Source organism: Schistocerca serialis, chromosome 5 (genome assembly GCF_023864345.2).
Source record: "Schistocerca serialis cubense isolate TAMUIC-IGC-003099 chromosome 5, iqSchSeri2.2, whole genome shotgun sequence".
Classification (NCBI taxonomy): Eukaryota; Metazoa; Arthropoda; class Insecta; order Orthoptera; family Acrididae; genus Schistocerca; species Schistocerca serialis.
Window position 1 is genome coordinate 162401233 of NC_064642.1, and position 12881 is coordinate 162414113.

At 38.0% G+C, this 12881-nt stretch overlaps 1 protein-coding gene across 1 annotated transcript in view; it reads right to left on the minus strand.

Annotated features, from left to right (window-relative positions):
• Nucleotides 1-1983: 1983 nt before the first annotated feature.
• Nucleotides 1984-12881, minus strand: part of LOC126481817 (uncharacterized) — a 78901-nt gene continuing 68003 nt past the window's right edge. Inside the window, exon 6 of the mRNA XM_050105774.1 lies at nt 1984-4114. Within this exon, the coding sequence (XP_049961731.1) occupies nt 4005-4114 (110 nt within the window). The 3' untranslated portion in view covers nt 1984-4004. The remainder of the gene's footprint in view (nt 4115-12881) is intronic.

The following is a 12881-nucleotide window of genomic DNA, read 5'->3' on the forward strand; positions in this document are numbered from 1 at the left end:
AAGATAAACACATCATATGCAGCTAGGAAATGAACAGCGGGAAACTGAGAGGACTGTAGAATGGTGAACTTGCAGCGATAGGCCTGCGTAATAGACAGAACACGCTACCACCATCATTATGAGAAGTGAGGCGAAAAATGCAGACTGAACAGGAATGAAATCGGAATATACATTTAATTGCAGATGAACAGACCAAGGTGCGAAATTCAGATCTTGGCTTCGTAGTACACCAGCAAATTAAAACAAGAATTACAAATACTGAATGCGACCTAGGTAGAATAGTGACAGTGGTCTAAATATTACATAGAAATCATTCGCATCTATACGGCAACATGTTCACATTCTGACGAGTAGGCGGAAGAACTCTGCAAAGAGTTATGGTACTGAAGCTGATAAAAAGCATCAAATTGCTCTAAAATTAGAATGGAGAAGTTTTATATGAAAGTTTGACGAAAATAAAAGAGCAACTGTTTCGTGGGAACTTTGGATATAATACGGAAACTGCTAGGAACAATAATAGTTTATGTCCTTCGACCATTACACCGGAAAAACTATACACGAAATGGATCAAATGAAACTAAAAGTAAATTGATTTCACTTTATCACAGAATAAATACTTTATACGAGATATGAATATCCAAAATTACTTAGAATATCATGTGACCATGCAGCCACCAGAAACGGAGAAAAATGTATACAAAGCTAGAAATAAACAGCCTTGCCATCCAGGGAGCCCGATATGCACATTACGAGAATTTATTTATGAACGACGAGGATTCCTGTTCAGTCAATGGCAGCACGTGTGGCAGATTGTTTTAGTTCAAATTTTTTTTTTTTTTTTTTTTTTTTTTTTTTTTTTTTTTTTTTTTTTTTTTTTGTTGTGGACCCCATTTCAACTACAAAAAAGCACTGACGAAAACCAGTGATCCGATTTGATTAGCGTTTGTATCGTTACGTTTATCTTGTTCTCGTTCTTGGTGACTCTGTCGAAGAAATTTGTTCCATGTTTTCATTTACTTGTCAGAACAAAATTAGTGACCACATAGATGAGCTTCAACCTGATACTAAAGTAGTAGAGGAAGCAGGACTTGTTAATGCCTGAATGTTGCACGGAGAAACGCTATATTCAGGGCTCCCCCAGAACACTGGTTCGACTCTCATCGCAATCTTGTGTGTTACCGCTGCGTAACTTATCAGCCAACATTCAGGCGCGGTTATGATAGGCCTTATAACGCGTGTTGATGGCGCCCGAGAATACTCTGTTTGCTGCAACAGCGTGGAGACAGCTACACAGCGCTAATCTTGAGTCTTAGTATGTATTACATTATTACGATGAAATGGACAGTAGAGCTGACTGGACGAACTCATTTCTATACTTTTGGGCTACCAAAGCCACTTCAATTTTTTTAACAACGTATAATTTTAATTAATTAATATTTCAGCTGATTTACGCGAAATATATGCACAAATTAAAAGTTCCACAAGACAAATGAGGGTGCCTTGTGAAACCTTGTGCCATTTCATGTCGCAACGGTTTTATTTTTTTTTTTTAGGTCTTTATGCAGACAGTGGAACTTGGTAGTAGTATTCACTCACTAACGCCCAACGTGTATTGAAATTCTTAAGTGAGTATTCGTTGTTACAAATAACTACTACATCAGGTAATAAAGGAGTTCCCATTTTTTCTTCAATTGTTCGGTGGTCCTCTAGCCATTAACCACCGCAATGGTAAATTTCTCACGTTCTAGTTTATTTTAATCAGATCTATCATTGAATTTCGTTCAACATTTGTCCAACTCAACCTGCTTAACAATCTTATTTACATTTGCAGTACTGCTGACATAACCTGCAGACCCTTAAAACACATTTCTAAATTCACTTCCAAATAACTTTATGCACAACTGCACAACTACAACAATGATAGATATAGCTGCTGAAACAAATGTGTGTTCAATTCAGTGAAAAGGCAATTTTTTCATCAGTATTGGTTTCTTTTGTTACTGTTTATTTACATTTTTTTTTACAAAATATAGGTACAAAAGTGTTCAGATGCATATTCAAAATGTTGCCGTTACTCAGTATATATAAAATCAAACAATATTCAAAATGTTGTGGTTACTCAATATATAAAATCAAACAGGCGATAAGACTGCAAACATCGCTTCCTGAAAACAGTAACTGTGGTTCACAAACCAAGACTATTACATTTCTTCAGATTCTTGTAAGACAAACCCCCACATCTCAAAATATTGCCGCAAATAACATTTTATTTGATGATTTCTCTACGTCCATGAAGATTTTCAGTCATTGTGCACGATGCAATATAAAGACATATTTCCTCTTCAAATCATTTCCAGTTGAAGCTTATTTAAAACGGGCTTTCTTGTAACGTACGAAGAGATGAACTTTATTATTTTAATTACAGTTCTTTAATTTTTCTTTTATGTTATCATTTATTTTTATGTAGAAATCAACAAAACTAGCAACCGTTGCTCTTGCTATATTTGTTATCGTCTCATTCACGCCTCTCTATAAAACAAAATTGACAACATCTGAAAACCACTTTCAGTGCACCAAAATCATACGAAACTGTCCGTGTTATCTCCCTTTAGTAATAGCACAACGAATGTACCCCTTTGCATAATTCCTTTTGCATAAATATCCAAATCTTGAAAGGCAAAGGAAACAGCGAGGTTGATATTTCCAAAACTTGTTACATCATTGCCATACACCAAATTATTGACTGTTACTTGTTTCATTTGTAAACGTACTCATTCGTCTGTTGAAAACAAATGTTAATTCTAGGTAGTTTGATTAATTTTAATGGCATTAACATAAAGAAGAAACTTTTAAATGACTGTATTCACCCTTAACTGTGCTATTTATTACGACATCGACTACTGCAATTTCTATTTTAGGTCAATTTCAAGACGTTATAGGTGCTGAAAACACAGCAGTAGTCAATAATAAAAACAATGTAAATGATGTGAACCCCTATGGCTCATGTCAGCCTTGGTGACGTACCACATTGGTACAAGTTGGATGGGTTATCTATCACAGTCGATAGCGCACGAAGCCATTTAAAAAAAATTATAAGAAAGAGATCCCCCCTACAAATACAGATGTGTAAAGGAACATCGAGACATTTGTCTACAGGATCGTCGATAGATAGGAAGTGTTTCCTCTGTAGTGAAAGTACATCGCCGTACACGGGAAGCTTATACGATAACCGACTAATTTAAATTCTAAAAATGTGTGTATATGGTTTGGGACCAAATGCCAGTTGAGGTGCCTTGAGCATATGTCATAGAGTCACAGATGTATCTTTGACTATCATCTCCAACACAAGAACCGACCGTTTGATACCAAACTCTTCTCTCAGAAGAAAGCCTTTAGCCGCCGATCTTAAAGATGTTTACTCACATTCAGAGGCAATAATGCAGAGAAGTGTCATTGACAGTTTTCGGTGTATCGAGTAAAGTTGGATTTGCTAAATTTTTCGATAAAGTTTTGTGTCAACAAGTATAATATAACCTTGGGGTCACTACTATTGTGGAAATTGCAGTCACAAGCACTTTCGTATAGCAATCACATCAAACTGGTATTTCTGAGGCAATTTTACGAAACACATATTGCGAGAAAATTATGAATATAGAAGAGACTCCGTCAATGCGAGTAAGTAACGTGTTAACCGACCGCCCAGTGCATTAAAAAATATCTGCAACCTTGATATTTAATTTATATTGATCTTCGCAGAAGAAAAAAAAAGTGGGACTATTGGTTAGTGAGATTCATGTTAGATGAATTTATATGTATATCTGTACACATTAGGTTGATAACTTGACGCTGTAACTGCAAGAACCACACACACACACACACACACACACACACACACATACACACACAAACGTTGGCAGAAGCTATTTTCATGTTCTGAAAGTAATGGTCCATTGTCCAGTTATGATGTCTTTGCTTGTAACTGATGACATGCTGGAGAAGACGCTCTAGTCTCGCTCCAGCCGTTTGTAAGCGACGTCCATACTCGGAGGCGGCGACTCCAGCAAGAACTTCCTTCGGAGGGACTCGACAACTATCAGAGCGTACACTTGTAGAGCTGCAAGAAGGAAAAATTTGGTAACAAGCTCGTTAGTAGCACTGAAAGAAGAAATTAGATGGCATATATGGGATTTCCTGAAACAAATATATGAAGAAGATCATATATTACATAAGGTTATAGATTTGCTAGCAAATCCAGTCGATGGATAAGCAATGAATTGTAAATTTAATTTTATGTGTTCTTCATATATACTTTCGTGTCTAAAACAGCTGCCAGGAGAAAAGGTAATAAATTTAAGAGTCAAACGTCCTGTCGAAATTGAGCCCATCAGATACAATAAATTAATTTGTACAGGCACAATCCATGGTCTGATTGAAGAGTTGAACCTGGCATTTCTGTTATTTGGAAACAAAAACCGAAGAAACCGTAAATCAAGATAGTGGGAAGCACATTTCAATGATGGTACTCCAGTATGATAGTCCATTGTACCAGTGTTAATATAGAGAACTTTGCTGCCGGGAATACTGATACACATGAATCCACTGGCTGACTGGCATGTCTCATGTGTCGTTCGTAACTGATTGTCATTACTATCTGATTTCTATTCTCACTAATTAATAAAATAGTTAACACTTGCTGTTAGTAACATCAGTGATTGCCAGCATTACGCCATCTACTTTGATACTGATTCCTCCTCATGTAATATAGTCTCCACATGTAATACAGTCTGCAGTACCTGTGTCATAGATGGGCCAGGTTGAGCACAGAGACGAATCAGGACAATGAGTTTGCATTTTGCGCGACCTCCTGGGACTGCGGCTAGCCTTTCAGAGGAGAGTGTGACGGGACCAGGCGAGTTGATCGCCTAGGGCAGGTACCACATGTAGAGTCCACGTACGATGCGGTGGCGGATGCGAGTTCATCCGTTTGTTCGGAAGGAGAGGTCGACACTGTCTCCTCCTTTCAGCCAGTCGGCGAGAACAGAATTGACGCAAACGCCCTGCAATTTTTCTCAAGTGATTTTACAGAAACTATTCGGTAAAAAATTCATTTTTGCTTTGCTTGTAGCTTTATACGTCACGTTCAATATGATGTGCCCATCGTTTTGTTAATGGTCTTAGTTATCGTGACATGTATGTGGATGTAAGGCACTGCGCGAAATTCGAAAAAGTTTACAATGAAAAACAGGGACCGCTATGATTTTACGCTTATCGCATACTACATAATACGTTGCTGCGTATGAAATTTAGATAACGTACTGGGAGGAGGTTTCTATCTCTCAACAGTCTCGAAGAAGTTGACCTGACTAAGCACTCTCATTTGCGATCTCGCCGCGCCAGCGATAAAGTCAGAGTGAAATATTCACAACATTCCCCATATTTCATAAACGGTTTGATATATGGAGATGAGATTCTGGCAAATTACAGCATGCAAAGAGGAGAGTATTTTTCCGTTGGCTATTGTGCAAAATTTCATTATCTACCATGATATTCCACTAACTACAGACTTTTTTGATGAAAGAATGTAATTTTTAAGGGCCATCAATAGCTGGTGAAACGAGAAATGCCATGGATTTTAGAACAACATAAGTGAAGACATTACACCTTTATTTGCTACCGATGATGTGCTTTTTCAAAAGATACTGACCTTACTTCTCCTCACTTCCTCATTTAATAAATTTAATAAACCACTGTTTCAGAACTCTCTCGCAATTGCGTCCACACAAGATGTTGGTGAATTGAAACTGTGTAAATTCCACTGTGTTTTAGCAAAAGAAGCTAATTTTAATATGGCAACAAGAGAAATATGTAGCTTTTACTCAAAATTCCCCACTCAACACTTCTCTGAAAGTTACAGATGGTTAACAAGCCAGGCGAAATAAATCTCTGCATTTTCAGCGGAGTTCTTTTCATATACTAATCAAAGCAGAGGTGACACATAGTTTTGACTGGTCACCACGCAAGTGTGGGCGTGAAGAGGCCCCACTTAGTATTTACAAAAAAATGTGAGTCTAGGGTTCAGTTTAGAATGGCACTTCCCCTCCAGCACTCGGCATTTCCCCTACAGGGACCCCCACCACTACCGCTTTCCCAGCACGTCTGTGTTTCCACAGGCCACGTGTTCTGTGTGGGCTCTACCGGACAGAGTTCTGGGCATTGTTTAGTACAGACATCTGAGAGTCGCGTTCCTGCACTTCTTCTTACAGTGCATCCAGCATAACATGTGGCCCCAACCTACAGTCACAGAAGTCGTGGAACATAGCATGACAAACAATGGTGCTTGTGCAGAGTCTTACTTTGTACAAGCAGTGCTGTCCAGCCAAACACGTCTCCAAGCAACCTTGTTTTGTGCCAACAAGTCGCCTTCCAAGAACGCTGTACAAGAGGAAGTCAGTAATGGGCGAAGCTCTCAGTGTTCCTGAGACGTTGTAACACCAATATTGATTGTAAGTAAGTTATACTAGGTAACTATGTGTATGTGGCTATGAAGTGGTTAGTCTTTACTAATTAAGGTCATTGTTTTGTGAGATAAAATTTAAAGTTTGTTATGTACGTATTGCAAAAGCTAAAGGATGTTTAAAAATAGTGAAATCTCATAATATGTCTGTTCACAAAAGATAATTTATACATGTAAGCTGGTTCGTGCTTAGGGAACATGTATTGTAAAGTACGAGGGTTGGAACTTTAATTGTGGAAACTATTCATTTTAAGCTCGTACAAAATAGATACGCTTTTCAAAGTTTTACTGACCTTCCAAGTAGTCACCAGCATTGTGTATAACCCGCTGCCAGCGATATGGAAGTCATAGGATACTCTTATCAATGACAGTTATGTTGACAGTTCGAGCGGTGCGGTCTATTGCCCGACGAATTTATAGCAGTTCTGAATCGAATGCCGTGAAGTGTTTCCTTCAGTTTAGAAACCGAGTTGAACTCACGAGGGCTTAAGTCAGAGGAGTGCAGTAGGTGGTATAGCACTTAGCAGCCCCATCAGTCAAACAAATCAGTAACAGCTAGCACTGCACATGTTTGTGCATTGTCCTGCAAAATGATGGTCAGGTCCTGCAGAAAGTGTCATCACTTTTGTCTCCATGCTGTTCGTTTTTGGAACTCAACCTATGACCTGCGTAGAGACAGAAGTGATGACACTTTCTGCAGGACCTGACGATCATTTTGCACGACAATTCTCAAGCACGTACAGTGCAAGCTGTTACTGATTTGTTTGACTGATGGGGCTGCTAAGTGCTGTACCACCTACTGCGCACTTTCTAAACTAAAGGAAACACTTCACGGCATTTGCTTCAGAACTGCTACAAATTCGTCGGGCAATAGAACGCGCTACTCGAACTGTCAACACAACTGGCACTGCTAAGAGCATCCTGCGACTTCCACATCGCTGGTAACGGATTATGCACAACGCTGGTGACTACTCTGAAGGTCAGTAACACTTTGAAACACGTATCTATTTTGTACGATCTGTAAATAAACAGCTGCCACTATTTAAGTTCCAACCCTCGTATAAAAGCTGTAGGGAACCCCCTCCGCTGCGGAAGTGGCTTGGCGCACGGTAAAATGTGGTTTGGCGGTCGATCTGGACGGCTACTTGGTGGGAACGCTAGGCAGTCAGTGGCTAGTCATTGTATGGTAAACATCGAGGGTGCCAAGGGAGGCGTTTGGAAGTCGATTTATATGGAAAATTGCCTCAGATGTGGATTGGGCTGTTGTCTGGTGCTCTTGGTATTATGGAATGGCTCTAAAACGAGAAAAATCCGTTGCCAAGAAGAAATTGTAAAGAGCATTCAAAATCAAGAGTGTGAGACCAGTTAGTCACCACGTTGCGTGCCACTACTATTTCGCCATTGCTCCGTCAACTTTAGGAACACAGATATGTATTATAGCATGGACCAGTGTATTTGTGTGAGTGTTTTTCAATAATAATTTTAAGTGCTATAAACCTATCTTTGAACCTTAAAATTATCCTAATCATGAACCAATGCAGGATCCTATACTAAATGTGCAGAAACCGAGTATCCTGTTTCTAACTAAATAGTGACTTGTTTCCGTATTAAATGTGCTAAAGTTCAGTGCCAGAGTCTGTAAATGTTGCTATCTAAAATATCTGCTTCACACGTGGTGAAAAAGGAACATAAATTGAACTTATAAGGAATGTAAATTTCTATTGATTGTTACCATGAACTATTTTCTGAGGTTAATAGAGCTTTGTGTTTGAGTAATCTGCTTTAAAGGATAAAAATATAAACTATTCCAAGTGGGGTTAGGAATCAATATTAGTGAATTGCACTTTGGTTCTGGAATAATCACAGCGTTTGCCTGAAGAGACAGTAACAGTTTATGGGTCCCCACTATATTATTATCTTCTAAGGGAGATAATTGGGATTTTCGTTGCTACTAAAAGAAATCTGTGACATTTCTAAAAATGAGTATAAAAAGTGTATGTGTAGTATTATTTAATTTCATTTGTGGTATGTATTTGTTAGTTTAGTCAGAACTCTTTTTATGCCCAACTTTAGTCCAGTGTGTCCTGTAGTAACATCTCAGTGCTGAATTGATTAATGATTGCAATAGTAGCTATTATTATTATGAATGAAGTACCATTTATCCTCCGATGATTACTTATTTGAAAGTCACTTTAGCCAGTCATTCAGTTTCTTTCAGTATAATGTTTCAATTTAATATGCCTAATTAGGCTGGTGACCGTTTATTGTTTCATTCGTATGAACTTTACTAGTTTCATTATCTCAAAAGAAAGTCTGTTTCGTTTTTCTATTAATTGCCATAACTACGAAATTACTGTTTGATACCCTCTGTCCATTAGGTGCAAACACACTGTCAAATACAAAACTCCTCCCAGAGGGTAACACTAGTCTGTGAGCATAGCGTTATACTTGGCGCAGACTTGCGGGGGAGTGTTATAAAGTGACGGAGCTGCATTGTGGACAGGAATTCTTTCTCTTTGTGAAGAGAAGGGCCGAATATTCTGGTGCCACTTCACAGGGTGTGAACAACCTCTGCTCTAAAAGGTTGTAAGTGAACTAATCATTGGTTAATGTTAAAAAATAGACGAGAACCTAAGTCAGGATGCCAGTTTCTGAGAAATGTGGAGCTGGAGGCGACTTATTGGCTGAAGGAGAAAACATAGCTTACACTTCGTCTGGAGATCCAATGCAGAGCTGATCTTTTGCAGTCTGTACCAGATCACAGTGGTCGCTACTTCCCACACAACTGACTACAGGATATGGTGAGAAGCTGCAGCTTGGGAGAGCAAGGTACGACAATTACCATACGTTTTTAAGAGTGCTGTTAGAATCAAGTACATTCCATGAATTTAATGTTTTTCCTGAGTGACTGAAGGCTCATTCATAGCTTGATCAGTAATGCAGTTCTCGTGTGTAGTTTTCAACTCTCCTGGCAGATTGAGGCAGCCACTGTGTATCCACTACAGATTTGTCTATCCTTTACAAATTTGTGGATTACGGTTTTATTTTACTCATCTAAACAATCCAATCTTTGCCGAAACATTCAAATTTTAGATGAGTGGTTTTTCATGCCAATAATTATTAATTTTCTTATTCTGTGCATTTCTTGTGATAGAACAGATCATTTAGTAAGCTGTTATTTGTATATATTAGCAGAGAACTTTGTAGGAAACAGGGATTAATGAGCATTTCATAGTTAGACGATCACCCTGTCTGTTGTATTTTGTGAGTTACAACACCATGTCTCATGTCTGTTAGAGCTACTCCTGTCCTATTAGTTATCCGATGCACAACACCTTTTATTAAATGCCCACAAGCCCGTGTGGAGCGATCTGTCGGTCACTAATAGTGAAGCAGATTGTTCTTAAATCCATATGGGTATATCGAAAGCTGGTTTGTACTCTCACATAAATACAAAGTGCAAACTGGTGATCGCTTTTCATTGGAATCTAATGAAATGTAAATTCAAAACCGAATTTATACTCCTTACTTTGTATGATATGTAGCTGAGAAATGTAAGTCACTGTTTCTCTTACATGTGTTGCTACTTTGCCAGGGAACAGAATACGCAAGATATTACAGTTATAGTCTTCATACCAAAGATTGCTTTGTCGCACGTCTCCAAGTTACTCACCCTGTTTTCAGCTTCTTTATCTCCGCGTAATTATCAAAACCTACATCCACAAGAACCTGTTACTTTGTAAACAGCCCTTGGTCTCCCTAACAATTCCCCCCTCCCCTATTTCCACCCATTATCAAGTTGATGGTTCCTTGATGTCTCGGTTTGTGTCTCATCAACTGACTTTTTTTTTCTTAGTCCAGTTCTACCACAGATTTCTTTCTTCCCTGATTTAGTTTAGTACCTCATTAGTAATCCGATCTATATATGTACTTTTCAGCCTTCTTGTGGAGTTCCACATTTTAAAATCTGCTATCAACATGAATTATTTAGCCGTCCAAACAGCAAAAGTCATCAATTACCCTGCTGTGAAAAATTTCAGGGTGAATGTAAGTAACTTTCGGATGATGTGTCATTACGACTTAACATAGATTGATGAAACTTGGACCATACACAGAAACAACTACTACTGTATAGTAACTGAGATATACGCAATGAAACAAAAGAAATGACACTCTGAATGAGACTACAATTACACTAAGTCACCGCGATTTATGATGATCCCTTGGACAGTACAAAGGACGGGATATGGTCCATAACAGGGTATGTGATATTACCAAGCACTAATGAATGATACGCAAAGTGCTTCCATGTTGACCACATGGTTGGAAAGTGTTTATCTTAGGGCTTTCCGTTCCTCCATCAGCATGTATGACGACTGCTGGATGGTCTTTGATGCTTGAGGACGTACTACGTCTTATAATGCCATATGTGAGTTAATTTTATTACATTCATAAATACTCGAAATCAAACAGAATTTTAAAAAAAGTTTCAAGATTCTCTTACATAATTTGTTATTAAGAATTGTCGTAGTATGATACTGAGAAGTCTTAAAATTTTTTACATATTTTAGGAATTTTTTTTATAAAAATTGGAATATAATGTAATTCTGTAAGAAAATTTGTATTAAGGATCTGTTGTAAAAATGTTTTTTAGATTACAATGATCTGACACTGACCATACACTGTAGATGATAGTATGTTTGACATTAATCATCTAAGGGAATAACACGTGAACATATTTGTTCTACCATAGGCATATGTATCAGTGGGCGAGTAGTGCTAGACGATGGCCCCAGTATAAGAGCGACTGCAATCCCACACGATGTAAGAACTGTAGATTGTTTATATTAAACATTAGAAGACTGTTCACCTAGATGTATGGTGACCAGATTGCATAGGTGAGAGATTTCACCTCGACCTCGACTGACGTGTTGTCGTGGATAAGCTCTTGTAAACATCGTAATTGAGAACAAAATGACAAACATTAAATATCTCCATTGTCGGTGTATATCTTTGAATGTACTCTTATGAAATATCAATAAGTGCCTGTTGGTATCGAGCTATTCTCAGATGTATTAAAAATCAACCTACATATGATAACATTAGATGTACATAGAGAGCTTTTAAATGGTTGTAGTTTGTCATATTCTTTGTGACTCTGAATAGGAAAAATTTGGTAAAGAGTTTTAATAAAATGTTCATAAAAAATTTCTAAAATCATGTAAAAAGGTTTACGTATACCTTATGTTTTATAATGTTACTGCGTCATCTGATATACTTACGTTTAGTCTCGGGGCTGTCAGTTGTAAAGCAGAGCACTTGCAATCGGCGCAATAACGTAGCCGTTATTTTAAATCTGGCATCCTGCTAGCACAGCTCACCTTACTAACATGGATATACATTGCATAGCACTACTTACTGTAATGAAGGGGATCATTACATGATGTAAACATAGGTATGGCGTTATCCATGTGTGCTAACCTTGGATGTAATTTTTGGTGTTATGTTAGCTGCTTTATCCCAGCGTTTTTGGTCCTGTCTTTCGCAGATATGACTATGGCAACAGAGAATTCCTGAAACCGGTAATGTATATGAAGTAATGATTTTAGCGATCTTGGCAGTTGAAAGTTTATTCAGTGTTTATATATTCGTGGATACGCTATTTGATATGCTCATTTTACTGCATAGTTGATTTTTGGACATTCAAAGGAACGACTCAAGATGAGCTATATACATGAGAGACCAATAACACGACGTAATATAAACAGCAAGATAAAGATATGAGATCGAAGCATTGAAACACGAATTATTTTATGCACATGAGCCTTGTTATACTGATGTCATTATGCAACATAGATCGTTTAGCCTTGTTTAACAGCATGCATTGTCGCTCTTTAAGCGGAAGGTGGGATCCGAAGTAAGTAGTCATAATACAGGGAATTTCAAACATTTTCACCCGGATTCACAATGTGACTTCTTCTTTGCGAATGAAGACAGGAGCTTGGGATTTATTTCAATTTACTCAGAAGTTTGGACTTATGAAAAGGATCCCATTTTACAAGAGTATATGTTTCATATGGCATATGGACGCGCATATAGTCCAGATTTTTTTGGTGGCGGTGAAAGTTCAAAACGACGCACGAAACTTGCAGAGCCTCTCTCGTGTCCAGCTATGGTATGTGGCTGGCTGTTGTATTCCACTTAAACAGAATTCTTCATCGTCATCGTTGAACACAAAAAGTGAAAGGAAATATTTTAACTTTCACTTAAGCGCCCTGAATGAAATTCACAAAATCTCCTGGAAGCTCTCTGTGTCTTTAAAGAGCAACCTGTGGATTTTCCTTTGCACAAAAACAATGTGTATACG